We start from the raw sequence: 20,086 nt of genomic DNA on the forward strand, positions 1-20,086 counted from the left end.
GCGTGTGACAGTCTCTCTTGCAGTCTGACTCATCACTGTGGTGAATCAGTGTTGTATTAATGTTAATTGAAACATGTTTACGACATAATTGGTCTCTGTGGGTGCATGTGTCATTGTTTCTGTTTTAGGAAACCACACCAATTCTGTAATGCGATCATTCGGACCCGTCTGCTCCTTCTCCTAAAATAACCCCTTGACACAGCCACCCAACACACACGCACACACACACACACACACACACACACACACATAGAGAGCTACTGTACCGCATTTGCACTCCTGACACACTAAGTCGGTGTCAGACACTGTAGGTGTCTGTGTTGTGTCTCTGCATGTCCTGTAAATTCCACTTCAGCTTCGAGGGACATTGTGATGAAGCCGCTGAACTGATCTCATTGACATTTCAGATTAGCACTAAGCAGAGCACCCCTGCCCCATCTTTCTCTCTCTCTGAGGGTCTCTGTCAGTGAGAAAGGATTAAGATAGCATTTTGTTTTTAAAAAAAAGGTAAGTCAGACATGATTTATTCATATCTTTGCTGTCTCTGTGGTGAATCGTAAATCTTGAATTGAAAGTTTCATAGGAAGCACCAATATATTTTTTCACCTTTTTGATAGAAATGTTCTAAATGCACACGTGTTAGATCCGACCACTGGCTGCACTGTATCTAATGCGACCACTGGCCGCACTGCAGAGCTTTCCATTTAAAAATGCCGTCTTAAAATTACCAGCTGCTATTTACAGATTTTGGACTGACTTCTTTTTCGGGAGGCTGAAGAACAGGTGGAAGTGCCAGAGCTCAGCTCGCTTTTACACTGGCCTGCAATCAGCTGGAGGAGTGAGTCTCTCTGTCTGTGGGTTGAATCTAGTTGGCTTCAACAATTCTGCGTGATTCGAATGCAAACATTTACATTTGCTTTTAGCGAAGATGATGATGGTGAGCGACGACTGCCTGGTGGAGTGTAAGATTGACGACAGCGATGAAAACGACGAAGGGGAAGAACAGATAAACACTCCCCCTCCTCCCCCAGAGTTTGCATCCAAATCCTCAACCCCTGCACCCAAAGCTCCAACTCCACCTGGAGCTCTGACTACGCCCAGGGCCCCGACTCCACCCATAGCTCCAGCTCCACCTGCTGCTCCTCCTACAGCAGCAGCTACTCGTCCTGTCAGCAGGGATCCTCGTGGTATCAACCAGCACCTAAAGGTCCTGATGTTTGTTCTCTTTATTATCAGTCTGCTTTGTCACAACATCTGCCCTTGAGTCCTAAAATCCAGATGTCACATGCATAGACACAGTCCTACCAGAAAATTGTTTTTTTAACCTTCTAATTGGATCTGACCAGTCTCAGAACTGTTATCTATATCTATGACAAAATATCTGAGATGAAAATGTATTTTGGGGGAATTTGTACACTCTTTATAAGACTATCTTGGTTTTTAAAATGCTGCACACTTGTGAGGCTACACAATCATTTTCACCCTCATTTTCCCATCCGACAGACAGATGTCCCTGTTTATTTATTTATTTTCCCTGGGTTTCTTTTTGGCTTTTTTGGGAGGGGGCTCTTTCTCTTTGGAAAGAGTTAAATGGGACAATCTATAGATGACACAAATAAAACCCCAAAGAACACAACAAAACAGCAGTGAAATAACCCTTATTGATTGAAAGAGTTAATGCAACAGAAAACCTCAGATAAGCCAGACATGACACATTTCATTTTCCCAAACTTTGTGACATTTTGATAATAAAACGAATTTAAATCATTTTATATTGTTTTATTTTGAAGTTAACTAGATCATTTTTAATCATTTTTAATATAACATTAAGCTGACCAGAAATGCTGTGAATGGTATTCCCAGAGTGATCGCTCAGATACAGATATTCCAGATAATTTCCTGCTGCAAACATAGTTTCCAACATGAGTTGTCTGAGTGAAAAAACATAAAATATAATAAATTATTTCTGTTATAATGGAATATCTAGGAATAGGAATGAAATAGCTTTCAGTACAGATACACAAACCAAAACCTGCATGTTCCCAAAGCACATTGTGCATGGTTGTCATGTTAAAGATCTAACTGATCAAGATAGCAGTTGAAACTATCCTGATAAAAATAGAATTAACTTTGGCTAGTTTATTGTGTTCAGCCTCAGCGTTCTCTCCTGTTACCTTTTACAGGTGGAGGTCAGTGATGTGTTGGCAGAACCCAGCAAACCTCACAGCATAGACCAAGTGTGGATTTACAGCGTCACTGGCTTTGAGAATGCTCGTATCTGGACGTACCAGTGCCTCTCCTTGCTTTTTGCTGTGCCCTGCGCTCTCGTTTGTGGCATTTTCCTGGCCATTCTTGCCTGCCTTCATGTCTGGTATGTTGGAGAGTTATTAAATATTTCTCCTCTGGACACACATTGCTTTATCTGCAAATAACCACAAACACACATCCACAGTATTATTAGGATTATTGGCATGTTTTTTTTTTCCTAGCAAGAAAGAGTGTAGTTAGCCTCTAATGAAACATCAGACACAGCCTCTACTTTAAAACATGTTCAATATAACATTTGAGTGCATGGACTATATATCAGAGATGGACAAAGTTGTCACGTAACCCCTTACATATTCGTCTCTGCCCAGTTCATACCAGCATCCTGTTTTACTGTGTGTATACAGTTAGGATTAGGACTAAGGGGCAGGGGCAGTTCTTTATGGCGCAATTCACATGTGCAGAAATACGTTTGCAGACAGTCACATGTTTAATAGCTTTCTTTGCAGATTCCTGCTTGACATTATACCAATGTCACATGAATAAAACTCTCTTCTAGACACTGAGGAAGGTTCACTAAAATGAAACCTCAGTGGACTAAGGTCATAAGTACGGAAGAGCCCACTTTTCTTTTTCCAGTGGCCCTTTCCATACACAAGCAAAAGAAACCTTATTTACAGTCTTGGCTATCCTGTTAGCAGTATTGCAGATGTCTCACTTATAAATGTAAAAGGATTTTTGGGTCAAATAAGACTTTGTTGTTGTTGTACTGCAAGTGTGGTCGCACCACAGCCAGCAGATATTCAGCAGTACAAATTTTCAGCTTTGTTACATGCGCGCAGAAATTTCTCCAATTTGTGTGAATCTTTTGATTATGTCCTATAGATGATGAGATATGTAAAATCTTTGTAAATGTGCAGCTGTTGCAGCTTTGGACAAGTCTTGTGTTTTTGTTACTGGTGTTTGAACAATTGTTTCACAATTTATAGATTTATTTTTGCAAGCTGGTGAACTTCTGCCCCTCTTTACTTCTGAGAAACTCAGCCTCTCTTCCTGTAGCTGTTTGCCACATGAGTGTTCAGACACATTACACAGGTGTTTCTGCTGCCTAAGCCGTCTTCACTAACTTACTCTGATCTTTGTCTGTGCCTAGGTTTCTGGTTCCCTGCATACAGCTGAGCAACACTTTCCTTCCATGCCTGCGGTCCTTGTGTATGTGTGCCGTCAACGTTGTCATCTCTCCATTCTGTGCATCTGTTGCTCTCTGCTGCAGCCAAATCGCAATTTCACTGTCGAACAAGGACTGGATTCAAATGAAAGACAAAGACACAGTATGAATGCAAGATATGCACTCAGTGGGTGACTGAGTGAATGCTTAAATTGGGGGCCTATTTCTCATTTCTTTCTTTTTCTTCATGTTTTTTTTTATTTATGTTTTATTAACCTGCTCTGTTAATCCTACTCAAAATGTTTTCTACATGTAAACCAATTTCTGCTATTATTTCCACCATCAGGCTATAAAGAAATGTACTACTACTACTGCTACTACTATTATTATTGTTGTTGTTGTTGTTAATCATTTGATTTCTGGTTTATTTGTATGAAAGCTGAAACAAACTACAAATAAAAATGTCAAGACTTCCATGGGTATTTTTTTTTTATATTGGGTATTTATTTATTTTCCAAAATGAAATAGATATGAGTGTAAATCAAACAACTTTCAAGAAATATTAAGGTCACAAATATTTTGTTTTTAGTTAGTTTTTTTTTTTTAAGTAGAAAGTTTACACATACTATAAAATATAAATGTTCAAATAATTATCTCGTCTTAAAAATAATTTATGAAGCAAAAATATAAGTCCTATTCATTTGTTTCAAACTTGGCTTTGGGGCTTTTTTTCAGCTTTTCCTAAAAAACTATGGATGATTTTCACAAATTAATCAGAACATTTTGATTGATTGCTTAATCAGTAGTTGAAGCATGCGAACTTAGTGTTAATTGCTTCGAGAGAGAAATTTTTTTTCCACAATTATTCCGAGCTTCCCTGAAGCCCTTGAAGGCATCGTTTAATACGTAACTACCCGGCATGCACTTCGCCGTCGCCATTTTTCTTGTTGTGATTTGCGAGATACGCTGTCTTTACAGTTCTGGAAAAGTCTCTGAGAGATTTTATTATTAATCTTGTATTTGAACAAATATCTTTTTAAGCTCATTTTGAAAACATGGCGCAGTACAAAGGCGCTGCCAGTGAGGCTGGCAGGGCCATGCAGCTCATGAAGAAGCGTGAAAAAGAAAGAGAGCAGCTGGAGCAACTAAAGCAGAAGATTGCAGAGGTTTGGAACTTCTCCCCCTTGATTATAACAAGTCCAATAATAGTTCAGTGTCAATGAGAGCTACTTTAGCCGTTTATAAGTGGTCAAAACGACAGAACGCAGTCGCGTAAGGCCGGGAGCAAAGCGAGTGAAGGACAGTGGCGGAGCCAGGAAATTGTCCGTGGGGTGGCCAGGATGGATCTGTGATGATTTTAGAGGGCATACATCTCTCACAAAATATTGTATTGCTATTTAAGCTCCTTAAACTACACGCCTGTACAATATTTGAATCTAGGTAGTGGTGGCAAAGATCAAATGCTATCTCTAACATTTTTTCTTATTTGTGCAGATAAAGTAACAAAGAAGCACAATACAAATGTAGCACCACTTATAGACAGTTGTACTGTGTATTACTACTGTGCTGAGTTTAGCTTATGGTGATCAGCAGTATTATGAGCTAATCTGCTGTGTCATCAAGATACACAGACACAGATACATAATTAACTTTTTTTTATGTAGTTCGATCCAGGTATTTATACACGAAACAAACTACTTTACCGTTACAATCGCATAAAACATGGGAAAAAATGTTTAAAATGAGAGATTTGTCCAAATTTCTGTTTGAATTCTAAGATTTTTGAGACAAAGGCTGTAAGGGCTCTCTGATCTGTTCTAATATTGTGACCACACCAGGATAACAACATGCCTGACCTGCTCTTCACTGAGCCTTCACTGTGTGTGTGTGTTTTCTCATAGGACAACATGGTCAAGTCCAACATTGACAAGAAGTTCTCGGCTCACTATGATGCTGTAGAGGCAGAGCTGAAGTCCAGCACAGTTGGTGAGTGTGTTGTGTTATATTTAGATTAGGATGATTTGTTTCTGGCATTCTTGCTTACTTTTTAATTTACCTGTTGTGGTTTTTGTTTGTTTCTTTGTTCTCTTAAATCTCTTGATCAGGTCTGGTGACACTGAATGATATGAAAGCCAAGCAGGAGGCGCTGGTAAAAGAGCGAGAGAAACAGCTGGCCAAGAAGGAGCAGTCCAAGGAACTCCAGCTGTGAGTTTTTCTTACTGATGCTCTGGGGCCTCTGTTACGATCCAGGATTCAGTCTTATCTGGTTAAATTCAAGTTTCAACCTTGGTTGAGGAAAACAGCTGGATTTCCAGTAATTTAACAACAACTACATTTCCAGAAATTAGCGTCACCGTTCCCAGAAGATCAGCCAGACTTCTGGGCGTGGACATTTGGAGGAGGGTCTAAAGTTTTTGTTTTTGCCCAACGAGCACAGATGGACATAGATTCTTAAACACCACTTTATTATTTGATTCCTATTGTCTGCGAATGGTTTCACAGCAGTTTTATTCTATGAACAATAATTAATTAATTAACTATTAATCAATTAATATATGACATAGCGCCTGTTTGTATTTGCTTACCTCATATCAAACTTGCATGTAGACTAAGCCTACGTTTGAATTTTCTTTTAATAAGAATTCTTTATTCTCTTAAACGGCACCGATGCTGCAGAAATAATTGATTGCTATCCATCAGATTCTCTCATGTCCTATTGATAGAGTTGTGATATTGATAAGTCTGTTGACTCACACAGTCAGTTTTGTTTTCTTTCTTCTGAATATAGCAGCTGTTTTCCAGTCTTACTGACCGGAGCAGTTAAAGTGCACATTTTTAATACTGTAACACTCCACAGTGCTTTTCCTCACACTCACATCGCCGTGTGAATTTCAGTTTCTATTATGTGTTTTACCTCGTCATATTTTCCTGCACTATAATTTGATCTTCTTTTATGAAATCAGTCGCTCTGCTGCGAGGATACTTATCCATATTTGCGATTAGTTAGATGCAACCAGGGTCAGCCCTGTCGTGCGAATGTGCAGGGGAAACGCTGAAATTAATGAGAGGATTACCCAAGTTAGGATAAGTGTATCCAGATAATGTAGCATCTGGTCTGGCTGATCTAACTCTCCTTGGTGGTGTGGTGTGTGAATAGAAGAATAGAATAGAATAATTCTTTAATTGTCCCACAAGGGGAAATTTGGTTGTAACAGCAGCCAGAAAGACACATATACAAACAGGACACAGAACAGAAACATACACAATTTTTCTTAGATATTTACATTAAGGACAATGGTTACTATAAACAGAGTACTGTACAGTTATTAAATAAAATAAAATAAACTACAGATAAGAGGCAAACCAGGTTGTAGTGCGAATTGGTTGATTGAATTATTGCAGTTACAGCGCAGATGTAAACATCTGTGATTGTTGGGAGCAGTTTTGATTGTACAGTCTGACAGCTGCAGGGAGGAAGGACCTGCAGAAATGTCCTTCCTCGTACAACATACAACACTGTAAAAAATGACAGATGCCACCACAGAGTCATAGAAGGTCTTCAAAATCGCTCCCTGTACTCCAAATGACCTCAGCAGGTAGAGTCTGCTCTGACCCTTCCTGTAAAGAGCATCAGTGTTGTGGCTCCAGTCCAGTTTATTATTCAGGCAGGTGAACACCCAGATACCTATAAGAGTCCACTATCTCAATGTCCACTCCCTGGATGTTCACTGGTGTCAGTGTGGTGGGTCTGCGTCTCCGGAAGTCCACCACCAACTCCTTGGTTTTCCCAGCATTGATCAGCAGGTGGTTCTGCTGACACCAGTCTACAAAGTCCAGAGTCCACTGTCTGTACTCTGAGTCGTCCTCACCTGGGATGAGGCCGACTATGGCAGAGTCGTCAGAGAACATCTGTAGGTGGCAGCGTGGGGAGTTGATGGAGAAGTTTGCAGTGTAGAGGGTGAAGAGGAACGGTGCCAGCACAGTTCCCTGTGGGGCCCCCGTACTGCAGACCAGCGTATCAGAGACACAGCCCCGTGTCCTCACATACTGTGGGCGTTCTGTGAGGTAGTCCAGTATCCACTAGGACATGTGGTGGTCCACTCCCGATAGCTCCAGCTTGTCTCTCAGAAGTCGTGGCTGGATGGTGTTGAAAGCACTGGAAAAATCAAAGAACATGATCCTCACAGTGCTTCCAGGCTTCTCCAGGTGAGTCAGAGCTTGGTGCAGGAGGTAGATGATGGCGTCCTCCACCCCGATGCCAGGCTGGTAAGAAAACTGCAGCGGATCCAATGAAGAACTCACCAGGGGGCGCAGATGGTTTAGAACCAACCTCTCAAGGGTCTTCATCAGATGTGATGTCAGGGCTACCGGCCTGTAGCTGCTGAGGTCCTTGGGATGGGAGGTCTTTGGTACCGGTACCACACAGGAGGTCTTCCACAGCTGTGGTACTTTCCCCAGTGACAGGCTCAGGTTGAACAGATATCCTAGGATGCCACACAGTTAATCTGTGCAGCACCTCAGGAGCCTGGAGCTGATGCCATCTGGACCTGCAGCCTTTCGCACCTTGATCTTGCGAAGCTCGTTCCTCACTTGAAGTGCTGAGATAGAAAGAGTGGATTTTGGGGGAGGGGGGTGTATGTTGGAGTCTATAGAAGCCGGGGGTGGGTGTAATGACTGGGAGCTGGGAGGTGTGAAGTCCTGTGATGAAAGACAGGCAGGCCCTGAAGATGAGGGAGATTGCAGCAGGGGGGACGATGCTGGGGGAAGGGTGGGTGGTTGATCAAACCTATTAAAATGTTTATTTAGGTCATTCACCCACCCCAAGTCTCCTGCAGCCTGGGGGTTGGTTTTTGTCCTGAGATTGTCTTCAGGCTGTTCCAAACCCCTCTGAAGTTGTCCTGTTGCAGCTGCTCTTCCATCTTCCTCCTGTAGTTTTCCTTCCTTTGCCTTATCTTCCATTTCAGCTTCTTCTGAACAACTCTCAGCTCCTGTTTGTCTCCAGATCTAAAGACTCTCTTCTTCTCCTTGAGGAGAGCCTTAATTTCAGGATTTATCCATGGCTTGTTGTTAGAAAAACACCGTACCTTTATGATGGGTACGGTGTTGTCCACACAGAAGTTCATGTAATCTGTAATGCAGTCCGTGATGCTGTTGAGGTCATCCTCCAGGGGGCTGCAGAGGTTGTCCCACACAGAAGAACGGAAACAGTCCCTCAGGGCCTCTTCAGTCTCTGCCGACCATTTGCTTAATGGGTATTTCACAACTGTTTCTCTGTGTACTAGAGGTTTATACACAGGCTGGAGATGAACCAAGTTGTGATCTGAGCCCCCCAGGGGAGGGAGAGGTGATGAGCTGTATGCCTTCTTGGTGTTGGCATACAATAAGTCCAATGTTTTATTGTCTCTGGTGTGGCAGGTGACGTACTGGGTGAAGGTGGGGAGAGTGGAGGACATGTGATGTGATTAAAGCCCCCAGAGATCAGGAAAAGGGCCTGAGGGTGCTGTGTTTGGAGTCTGCTGGTTACAGTGTGCAGGACCTCACAGCCTGCTGTAGTGTTAACAGAGGGCGGGACATACACAGCTATCACAATCACGTGTGTAAACTCTCGCCGTAGATAGTACGGTCTCATGCTAACTGCTAGCAGCTCAATGTCCTTACAGCACAGCGTCTCTTTGATAGATAAACGCCCAGAGTTACACCATCTATCGTTCACAAACACAGCCAGACCCCCTCCTCTCTTCTTACCACTCTCCGCTGTTCTGTCGGCCCAGATCAGATGAAAACCATCTATGTTTACGTATGAGTCCGGAGTTAGCGCAGTTATCCACGACTCTATGAAGCACATTAGGCTGCACTCCCTGTAGCTCCTCTGATGTCGGGTAAGAGCCGCTAGTTCGTCTACTTTATTGGGTAGAGATCTCACATTCCCCATAATAATAGATGGAATCGCTGGCCGGTACCTCCTAACTTTACTGCGACGCCCGATCCCGGCCCGAGTACCGTGTCTCTTCCTCCTCACCTCGTGGGGGATGTTGGCTTGCTCGGTGGTAGGCAGGGCAGCGGAGGCTCCGAGGGTAGAGTAAACAATGGGAGGTCGGACCTCCATGCGCTCTCCGGACACAGACGCCGTAAATAATGTAATAAAGAACACGATTGTCCATAGAATTCTGAGCTCCATTGTGGGGACAACAGTCCAAAAACAAGAAACACAAGAACAACAAAGAAACAACTATTAAAGAGAAAAAAGGACTCGGTCAGGTCGGAGCTGCTGATACTGGCTGCCAGCTCGGAGCGGCGCCGGAAGTAATGACAGTAAATGTCAGAGAACCAGCTGTGGGGTGTCCTTTTGTGTACTGCTTAATGATGTGGTCTAAAAGGAAGCGTTCCAGCAGCAGTGGTTCAAACCCTGCTCCCCCCAGAAGAGGTCGCCAAATGATCACATTTAAAAAAAAAAGTTCATTTATTTATTTCCTTTCTTACTTTTAACCTTCTACTTGTGAGGTACCCACACATTTTTCAGGCTAATAATATTCATGCATTCTGGGAAATAATTGCTAAACATAAATACCAAACATTTAAATACCAGATTACAAAATTTGCTATCTTTGAGTTTTGGACTAAAAGTTGTGGAAGATGTCGTCTGCGTCACAGAAATATGTGATGTACCTTTTTTGTTTTGGTTTATTGTTTACTGGCTTATCAAACTATTAAAATGGCCTAATTTACATTGATGGATAGTGAATGTAGTTCCTGAGTTCAGTTCTTCTGAAATGTATCTGATGTGTGTACATCCCATGGAAATTGTTAGCTTTTTGGCCTTTTTGGTAAGCAACACGTTACCCTTCTACTTCAGGAGCTGCCTCGCTTCAGTTATGTGCACTGTAATAATTTCACTTCAGCTGAATTGAAATCAATGTTTTCTTTTTTTTAAATCTTGGCTGTTAGTCTCTGTGCAGATGAAACAGAAAGAATGCAGACTGTGCACCGACCTGCAGATCCTGTTTTTGAAATGTTGGGCTTCTTGGAAACAAACTCTTCTAAATTTTTGTTTTTAAAATTCTCACCAGATGCCTCACATGTGTATTCTTACTAAGTTGGCAGTAATTCTGCATTTGTGAACGAATGCTGCCAGATCATTAAATACAGGCAAGTTCGTTTTGGTCAACAGAAAGAACAAATTCAGTGCACGTGTGTGTGAACAGTTTAAGGAAACTCTAAGCAGTCCCTCTAAGGACCCAAATAAAATACAGATGAATAACACTCCTTGGTGCTGTCCAACCTGAATTGTGTTGCCAAACATATGAAACCTACAAGCAGCTTATCACAGCGTGTAAACAGTAAATTTTCTTTTCTGGGCTCTAGCTCAGCTCAGCTAAGCTCAGCAGCAAATAATTGTTTGACTGTAAGTATTTGCTTTCACGGACACCCTCTTGTGTCTCGATGGGTCAATATTTATATTTTCTCTTCTCTTTCCAGCAAGCTCGAGAAGCAGAAAGAGAAAAAGAGAAAGGAGGAGCAGAAGAGGAAAATAGCCAGCTTGTCATTTAATCCCGAGGACGAGGAAGAGGAGGAGGAGGATGAAGAGGAAGAGCAAGACTGTGAGCATTCGTTCTGTTTGGGACGTTAAGGCCTCAGTCATCTGAAGCAGTTTTCTTTCTTTATCTGTAACTTTGTTTAAAATCTCTTCTAAATCTGTTAGATTAGGTCAGAGCCTTACTGCTGAAATGAACATGTTCAGACCGAGCCCTGCAGGGAGACTAATCTGAATTCCAGAAACGGCAGAGATCTCGTTATACTTGTTAAAGGTTAATTTGAACTTGTTGATTTGTCGCTTCTCTTTTTCTGAACTATACAATTAGTTATACGTCACTCCTTACAAGTCGTTTAGATCATCAGATTAGAGGGATTGATAATACTCAGTACTGCTGGCCAGACCCCACGTGTAACCATAAGAGTTATGTTAAGAGCAGCAGTGGTGCAGGAGCAGCCAAAGTCTTTTCTGTGTGTTCATACAAATTAAAGGTAACAAAACACCCCACTCAGAGATTTCGTCACCACCGTGAGGCAACAAGTGCAGACTGATGGTGGTGATCACAGTTATTTTCTTATTGCCAAATAAAATTCCAGAAAGATCAAAAGTTAATGTGCGAAAATCTTGAGCCACCCCTCAAAGATGGCCTCAGTTTACGTCTCCACAATGGGGTTTCAGTCATGATGGCCTTGTCTATCTTCATGTATACAGTGACTTGGTTTGGTCTTTCTCATTAGAGATTGTAAGAGTCTTAATTAGCCTTGGTGACTAACACAGTCTTGGATTTTAAAGTCTGCTTAATAACTGTGATTTTTTTTTTTCTTGTACTGCTAAAACATAAATAATCTAGATGTCACATGATTTCTTATTGATCTTTGGTTTTGTCTTGTAGATCCAGTCAAGAAGAAAAAGCTGGGGAAAAATCCAGATGTGGACACAAGTTTCCTGCCTGATCGAGACAGGGAGGTGAGGTGGTTGTAAATCACATTAACTCCATGAGCGTGTGATAACATAATATGGTTGCACTTCTGGCTCTTCTTAGCTCTGCATGTATGTTCAGCTGTGCTCTGTTTTACCTGGCAAGCTGCCAGACACTGCAAATCTTAAGAAACGCGAAGGCTAAGAAGTGATGAATGATTACCTCTCCACAAGTAGCTCCACTTCACTGTCAGTTGTCCATGTCAGCAAAATAACAAACAGATTTCTGAATAATTGGAGCTCAAAAGTTAAGAGTTGGTGTCACTGTTGATCAGTTGGTGGTGTTGTCAATCTTCTGTAATCTGATCGTCTTTAAATGTAAAACTTGTTTGTAAGTATTTTTGCTCCACTGATGGGCTTTGTGTACTCAGGAGGAGGAGAACCGGCTCAGAGAGGAGCTCAGGCAGGAGTGGGAGCTCAAACAGGAGAAAATTAAGAGTGAGTATCAGGATTACAAAGTAAGTAATGATGATCACTTTAATGCTGAATACAAGGAGGCAGGCAGGAGCTACACAATGATCCATTTTGGATGTTTTCCGTGAGGACAGTTGACACTTTCCTCAAAGTGAAGTGCCGACCAAAGTGTTTTCCCCTGAGCCCAGCATGTTTTTTAGTTCTTTGCAATGGGAGTGTCACTGTGCTAGTGGCAGTGTGACAAGGTGCTGTGCACATCGCTGTTTGCTCTGACCCAGCCGCCTAACCGTCATCTCACAACCTTTAAATAACAATGGGAACTGTTTTCCTCCTGACATCCCCAGAGCCGTTGAATGAATGGCTTACTGAAAAGCTCTGAAGGTCTCTATATTTGCACGCAAACTAGTACAATGAAAACAGTCAAAGTTCAACTGCCATGATCGCTGTGATCTCAACTCTTTTTTTTCTGTACAACTTCACTGAACCGTCCCATACCAGCAACCGCCACAGCCAAACTCTTCTCGGGCAGTACTCGATAAGACTCCTGCTTTAGCTTGAAAGCTCCCTTCACCTCTGGTGTCTACCATCTGGTTCAGGGATTACCACCACTACAAGTATTAGCTACAGCTCCATGCAGCCGCTTCAGCAGTGGAGGTTAGGAACACGGTCCATTCAGACTCACTGACCCTCAGAATGCTGTTGAAGTTCTGTCGGAGGAGCCACATCCTCCACCTTATTGTAGTGGAGCAGTTTGTGTATACTTGGATTTCCTAGAAGCAATGTGGTTAGATGCTTTTGCCTCAGGTAGTGTCTCCCAAGTCATATTAGTCCTGGGTGAGGGCCTGACAAAGAGTGATTCAGAGCCAGGAAGAACGCTTATTTGCCAAGCTTTAGGAGAAGATGACTCTTTATTGTCATTGGACAGTCATACCTAGTACAATAGTACAACGAAGTTGGAAAGCGTCCCACGTTGGCACTACACACAACACAGTAACTTAAAGTGGATTTTTTTAAAAGTGCAAGAAAGATATGAACAAAAAAAGGAATGACTTAATAAATAAATAAAAGAATGAGTGAATGTTTATTGCACATTATTATTATTATCATTATTATTATTATTGTTATGTTATTGCCCCCCAAAAACAAAAACAAAACAAACAAAAACACCAGGGAGGTATCCAATGAGGTCAGCTGTTAGCATTGAGCTAACAAAGCTATTGCCCTGTTGTAAAGGTTTCCTTGAGTCTGTTTGTCCGAGACATCAGCAGCCTGAATCTCCTGCCAGACGGCAGCAGCTTAAACACCCGGTGTCCTGGATGTGTGCAGTCCTGTAGGATGCTGTACAGGTCCTTCAGGGAGGGAAGAGGATGTCCAATGATTTTTGGGGCCATATTAATGACCCTCTGTAGTGCTTTTTTGTGTGCCATGGTGCAGCTGGAGAACCACACACAGATGCAGCATGTCAGCACATGTTCAGTGGAGCAACGGTAGAAGACAATCAGCAGCTCCCTCTTCACGTCCATTTTTCTGAGGATTCTCAGAAAATGGAGACACTGTTGGGCCTTCTTTACAACCACCAAGGTCTTTGAGCTCCACTGGATGTCTGTCTGTGTCTAGCCCGTGCGGTCCGGTCACGGAGACCAGACTCACCCTCTTGGGGCCTCATTACTTTTAGAAGGCACTGCAGGGGCTGGGTGCAGTGTGCATCAGGCTGCAGGGCCCCGGTGATCTGAAAACGAACATCCTAATTAAAAAGTTGCTATTGCATTATTATGAAATCAGTGTGGCAGTACAGCAGTGCGCAACCCTATGTCTCTCTAAATCTGTAATAACTGTACATCTGTGTCATCAGATGAAGAGATTGAGATTACGTTCAGTTACTGGGACGGCTCTGGACATCGGAAAACTGTCAAGGTAAAGATTGAACCAACTGGCACTGAGGTTTTTAAGGAGAAAAAAAATGTTATCTGCACCGTGCGTAGCAACACTTTACACACCGGTTTCTCTCCTCATGCTTTTGTTTTCTCTCCGTTTGTGTATTTCTGCTTCAGATGAAGAAAGGTAACACCATTCAGAACTTCCTGCAGAAAGCCCTGGAAGTCCTCAGAAAGGACTTCAGCGAGCTCCGGTGAGTTTAGACATGAAAATAAGATCATTTTTGTTTTTCACTCGGACTGTTTGAGAATGCAGGTATTTACAAAAGTAGCTGCAGTTATGCCATACGAAAAGAAGGTTCCATGGTGGGAGTGTTCATCACTACAGGCCATCATATAACTGAATGCGGCATCATCTGAAATTGACACCGATGAGTAAAAGTAGAGTGAAGAAAAACAAACTAAGATGTTGTCTGTGTAAGGAAAAAAAGCTTTGACAGTGGTGTAAGTGCTGTCTGTAAGAGACCTCCTGCAGTGAACAGCTGGCCAATTTCTGACTTGCCAGAACTGACTTGGCGCACATCATGTGTCCTTCTCAGTTTCTCCATCTTTTAACGCTAGAGTGATAAACTGAAGCATTGCTGTCAGCCCCAGTGTTTTATTTCAGTTCCCATGGAGACATTAAAAAAAAGGCACCTTGGAGTTAATGGATGTGACAAAATGATAAATGGGATTTTTTTCCACAGATCTGCTGGAGTAGAGCAGCTGATGTACATTAAAGAAGATCTGATAATCCCACATGTAAGTGCTGTGACACACCCAGTTAACTGCTGCCAAACCTTTGCTTAACTTTGTTTTTTCCCTTTTTTCCTCCCTCTCTTGTTTAAACACCTGTGCGCCATTCAAATTCACTTTGATAGTTAAGTGTAGTCACACTAGTAGATTGTAATCAGAAAGAGAATTTTGTTTTTGATGTAAAGTTGTTTGTCTCCTTGTCTCCTTCAGCATCACAGTTTCTATGACTTCATTGTGACCAAAGCCAGAGGCAAATCAGGTAATCAGGCATCAACAGCTTCCACACTGTTGACATCCAATATCCCAATTTCCTGCTACAGACGATAGAAAAGCTCTAATATAAAACATTTTTGTTGTGCTATAGAGTGTATATAAAAGATGAACCAAGCCACAGTGACATGTGACACAAAGGCCCAAACATAAATAGTCCCTCATTAAACCAGAATGTTTTGTTAGAAATCAACTGTGGTTTAGTGTTTATTAATCCTTGTTTTTAAACTAATAGCATTTTGTGTCGTTCCTTTTTTACACAATATTTCATATTCAATTTAAAGTTAAATAGCACAGCTCGTCCAATCGCGATAAGTGGACGGGGGATTTTATTCTGGACATGTTTGTATGTTGTTGCTTTAGACTGCGGGTGTCTAAAGAGAAAAGCGCGAGACCAGGAATATTGTCCACATTTGGCTACCCCTAATCTGATATAACTAGTGATGTGTCGGTCGCGAACGAAACGACTCTTAGAGCCGGATCTTTGAAGTCAACGATGCAAGTCGTGGTTTTTTTTGTTTTTTTTTCTCTCACCCCCTCTCGCACTTTTTTTTCCGCTTCACTCCGCATGCGAGCCTTGTGCTTTGCGCTGGGAAGAGGGGGGAGGGGCGGTAGTTACACTCGCAGTAGCACAGGAACAGAGCGGGAGGGAGAGAGAGAGAAAGAGACAACAACGTCACATTAGAAAGGTATAGTAATCATCCACAACTATTGTTCAGTTGCGGATGATAAAGGATTCAGAAAGTTTATTCATGCAGTGAATCCTGTGTATGGAATTCCAAGCAGGAAAACACTCTCCCAAAAAATCATCCCCGGCCCATATGACAGAGAATGTGCATCTTTTTTTTTGTTTTGCATATTTTAATATATATTTAATTGTGTTGTGGTTTGCAGTGTTTTGTGCTGTTTCACTTTAAATGTGTTTAAAAGGAAAAAGCTGAAAATTTAAATAGTTAAAAGTTGAAATGTAAATAGTTGGTTTTTGTATTTTATAGTTTATTTAGTTTAGTACAAACTCCAAAACAAATGCAAATTCCGAAGCACAACAGAAGTGCTCCAGGATGCTGAGCGCAGTGTTGAGCTTTTGTTAACTAGTGGCTACACAAGCCAGGAAGTACCATCGACCAGATTTGGTGTGTGGTAACAGGTAAATGAACAGTTTTTAAAAATAATTTCAACATTCTTTTTGTGCATAATTTTATATTGTTGTTAATAATAAATTAATTAACGCAACAAAACAACCTGAAGAGCCGGTTCGGAGCCGAGAGAGCTGTTTCTCTAAAAAGAGCCGGAAATCCCATCACTAGTTATAACATTCAGGCTTCATTCTAACAGAGTCTCATTAATCACTGCACTTTGATAGTCTAAGAAGCTTGGAAACAAAAGCAGAGAGTCCCTCCACCAGCCCTATAGGGGTTAAATCTGGGCCCATGGGGGATGTTATAGTCTCTGTAGTTTATATTATCATGAGGCAATTATGTGTCGGAAATTCTTTCTTTCTTAAATGCCTCATGCTTCTTAGTTTTCTGCTTTTTCACCCAGTTGATATTTCTTCTCCGCAGGCCCTCTGTTCAGCTTTGATGTCCACGATGATATCCGATTGGTCAATGATGCCACTGTGGAGAAAGATGAGGTGAGGGGGAAAAACAGTTTATGGGAAATGGTTTCCTTTTTTTTTAGCTGATTAGAGCTACTCCTAAAGTACTCAAAAAAAGAAATGTCATAAGTCTGTTTCTACAGTTGCTTTGATTAGAAATACTCATAAGAAAGATGAAATATTTGTGTATCTGATACAGGAAAGGGAGTTTATAAGATTATAGAGGAATGAACAGAAAGAGTGTGATGTTGAAGTCAGACACAAGCCGAGATCAGAGAGAGAGCAAACAGAAGAAACAAGGCAGCGCGCTACATATAGGTAGACTGAAAAAATTAAGCAAGCATCAATTCTGGACCAAAATGGAGATAAAATGTAAAACTGACACAAAAATAGACACAGACACACACTGTTAATTGGACTGATACATCAGTGTCGGAGTCTAAAAGTATCACAAGTCACGGAATTCTGATTGTAAAATGTAAAAACAGCATTAATTTAATAGTTTACTGTCCTGTGCAACGTCTAACTTGAAATGAGTCAGTCTCTTCATCATGTATTAGTAGGATTTTTTTTCTCTTCACTTAATTTAGAAGGATAAAAATCCTTTAAAATGTCCTAAATTGTCCTCTTTGACAGGAAGAATGTTGAGTAGTTTGCAGTTGTGTTTTCAGAGTTTGAAAACAGATTTTGCTTACCCAGAAATCATCTTTACACTGACACTAATGTAGAAGAAACCAATACCACACCCTAGAGCCACGTTTGGACTTGTTGACTTGCCAAGCATATGTGGCTGAGACACATGGGTCCAATCCACTGTGTACCCACAAACTGAGCAGTGGGGGTCTGATGTCATATGGATTGTGTATCGTTGAAGGCTTTGGAGGTCTGGCTGTCCTGACTGGTTTTAGGGACAGAAATGTCTGAATATCTCTGTAAAATGTATTCTCCACCCATGCTGTATTGTGAAAACAAACAAAAATATTAAGTGCAGCTTTGCTCTTTTACCTCAAGTCTCATGCAGGGAAAGTGGTGCTGAGGAGCTGGTATGAGAAGAACAAGCATATCTTCCCTGCTAGTCGCTGGGAGCCATACGATCCTGAGAAGAAATGGGACAAATACACGGTAAGAGTCATTTCTGCCAAGCAAAAATTAATCAGCTGGTTATTTCCCCAGTTTCATTTTAAATTGGAGTCTCGTTGGCTCTGTGTGGCCTCACCACCAACGCTGCAAGCAAAGCTTTGAAGCTGACCCAGCTTTTCTCAGGTTCATCATTAACTGCAGGTGGAGCACCAGAATGCGAGGCAGAGGGGAGATGACTGGACCTCATTACTCTAATATATCTTCCATGTGTGCAGTTCAGTTTCAGTTTAGTTGTATTTATATAGTGCTGTTTCACAGTGACAGTCATCTCAAGGCGCTTCTATATGGGACATAAAAGCCCCACAATATTAGAGAGAAAAACCCCAAATATTGGATTACCTGTGAAAAGCAGGATGGGAAGAACTCCCTTTAAACAGGAAGTGACCCTGAACCAGGGTCAGACAGGGCCAGCCATCTGCTGAATGAGGTGAGGAGAAAGGAAAGACCAAAATGAAGAGCACAGTGAGACAAGAGTTAATGACATGCAGTGCTGGCAAAAGCACATGAGGAGTGAAAAGAAGAAGGTACATGTATACTGCTCAGTGCATCATGGGAAATCTATGAGTGTACCTGGCAGTCTGATCCTGTGGCATCCTTATAAGAGCATAATAAAGGGGAAAATCCAAGGTCAGAGCAAGCTGCTCTACATGAAAGCTGTGGTACTGTAGCTGTGGCCTGAGTAATGAGCAGGGTTTTAAAGTTGCTCCTGGATTCAATGATGAGTCAGTGAAGAGAAACAGCATGGGAGAAATGTAATGATATTTCTGCTCCCTGCGTCAGGCTCATTGCTGCGTGCTGACAGGATGATTTGTGGCACGAGTTTTCTTTGTAATTGTTCAGAGGGATGCTGGAAGGAAGTCCAGAGCTTTGTACTGTCACATTGTGACTGAGAAGATGCTTTTCACTTTATGGCATGCATTTAATTTTTAAATGCAGAAAATTGCATGGAAATTGTTAAGCACATATATTACAAATGTAGTGAAACTTTAATGAGCACCTCTGGGACTCTGCTCTGCAAGCTGCATGGTACAGCTTCTTCCCTCATCAGTGCTTTCTTACACGAGGCGGCTTCAGAGCAGTGAGGTCTAACCGCTGGTTTCAGGCTGACTTGATGGTTCTGGAAACTCTAGTAGTCCAAGAAAAAAAGGCTTTGAGGCTGGAAATGAACATAATCAGAACTGCTTTAACCTCCTAGGACCTGGCATCCACATATGTGGACATCACATTTTGGGTTATTTAGACCAAAATACTAAATCTTGCTCTACAAGGGCCTGATATCCACTTACGAGGACATTATACTGCCACTGTTTTATCTAAATTTTAAACAAATGTATGTGGCTCTAATTTTTCTTAGAAACAGAAATCAGGAAATTCTTTGTTTTTACATTCATCAGGTTCCAATCAGCCCAAATATCAAAGAGAAATTAAAAATACTTGCCATGAAAGAGTTTGGGTCTTAGGAGGTTAAAAATGAGCAAAATTCTGTAATACTTCAAATAAGCAGCTGTTTCAGCTTATTTAGATATTACTTTATCATTGATTGTTAGTGAGTAAATAGTTTATTGACACTCCAATGACTGGATGACTGTTTGCAGTGGGAATAGAGGAAAAGCTCAAGTGTTTGTTGAGCATCTAGTGGCCTTTTGTGGTATTGCACAAGGCGATTTTTTTATTCTTATTTGTTTTTCATTGTTTTCAGCCTCAGGACCTGGAAAAAAAATATGGCAGTTTGATGAGGAGCATGCATGATACACTCTATCTAATCAGCGTGTTTGTATTTGATTCTTTTGGCGTTACATAATATTTTTTTGTTTTCCAGATCCGATGAGACGCCGATGCTCCATCGCTATGTCCGGTCCTCGACGCAAATAGTTGCTAATTTCCATCTTTACTTGTTCTATTATTTGTTTTAATGTCAGTATTTCTTTTCAACATTTGATTGGTTTTATTTGAAAACAAAATTTTTTGTGTACATAGTTGATTACTCCTAAACCTTTGTTGGAACATCTGCTGAATAAAATGAACCTGGCTAACACCTCAAAGGTCTTTGGTGA

The 20,086-nt window shown here is 41.5% G+C and overlaps 2 protein-coding genes across 3 annotated transcripts; both read left to right on the top strand.

The window, feature by feature from the left end:
* Window positions 1-50: 50 nt before the first annotated feature.
* cav4b (caveolin 4b) lies at window positions 51-3,806 on the top strand. Of its 2 annotated transcripts, none has more exons than XM_026154379.1 (5): window positions 51-507; window positions 745-838; window positions 929-1,207; window positions 2,184-2,371; window positions 3,419-3,806. In XM_026154379.1, exons 3-5 carry the CDS (start codon window positions 929-931, stop codon window positions 3,600-3,602), a joined length of 651 nt encoding a protein of 216 aa, XP_026010164.1. In that variant the 5' UTR covers window positions 51-507; window positions 745-838; the 3' UTR covers window positions 3,603-3,806. The 2 variants fall into 2 exon arrangements, with proteins under 2 accessions (XP_026010164.1, XP_026010163.1); XM_026154378.1 differs by having other exon boundaries at window positions 53-507; window positions 924-1,207.
* Window positions 3,807-4,358: 552 nt separating this feature from the next.
* fam50a (family with sequence similarity 50 member A) lies at window positions 4,359-20,067 on the top strand. The gene is made up of 13 exons (XM_026154009.1): window positions 4,359-4,599; window positions 5,335-5,419; window positions 5,539-5,638; window positions 10,910-11,031; window positions 11,857-11,930; window positions 12,314-12,380; window positions 14,209-14,270; window positions 14,408-14,484; window positions 14,977-15,031; window positions 15,236-15,284; window positions 16,858-16,928; window positions 17,904-18,014; window positions 19,852-20,067. The coding sequence occupies exons 1-13, from the start codon at window positions 4,489-4,491 to the stop codon at window positions 19,858-19,860; spliced, it is 993 nt and encodes a 330-aa protein (XP_026009794.1). The 5' UTR covers window positions 4,359-4,488; the 3' UTR covers window positions 19,861-20,067.
* The last annotated feature ends 19 nt before the right edge of the window (window positions 20,068-20,086 follow it).

This window comes from Astatotilapia calliptera, chromosome 20, assembly GCF_900246225.1.
Source record: "Astatotilapia calliptera chromosome 20, fAstCal1.2, whole genome shotgun sequence".
Taxonomy (NCBI): domain Eukaryota; kingdom Metazoa; phylum Chordata; class Actinopteri; order Cichliformes; family Cichlidae; genus Astatotilapia; species Astatotilapia calliptera.

Bases quoted from the DNA above. Each gene is read 5' to 3' on its own strand.
- cav4b (XM_026154379.1), top strand. From the start codon at position 929: ATGATGATGGTGAGCGACGACTGCCTGGTGGAGTGTAAGATTGACGAC. The intron at 1,208-2,183 runs GTCCTGATGTTT...TACCTTTTACAG, and splicing joins GTATCAACCAGCACCTAAAG to GTGGAGGTCAGTGATGTGTT. The intron at 2,372-3,418 runs GTATGTTGGAGA...GTCTGTGCCTAG, and splicing joins CTTGCCTGCCTTCATGTCTG to GTTTCTGGTTCCCTGCATAC.
- fam50a (XM_026154009.1), top strand. From the start codon at position 4,489: ATGGCGCAGTACAAAGGCGCTGCCAGTGAGGCTGGCAGGGCCATGCAG. The intron at 11,032-11,856 runs GTGAGCATTCGT...TTTGTCTTGTAG, and splicing joins TGAAGAGGAAGAGCAAGACT to ATCCAGTCAAGAAGAAAAAG. The intron at 16,929-17,903 runs GTGAGGGGGAAA...TTTTACCTCAAG, and splicing joins CCACTGTGGAGAAAGATGAG to TCTCATGCAGGGAAAGTGGT.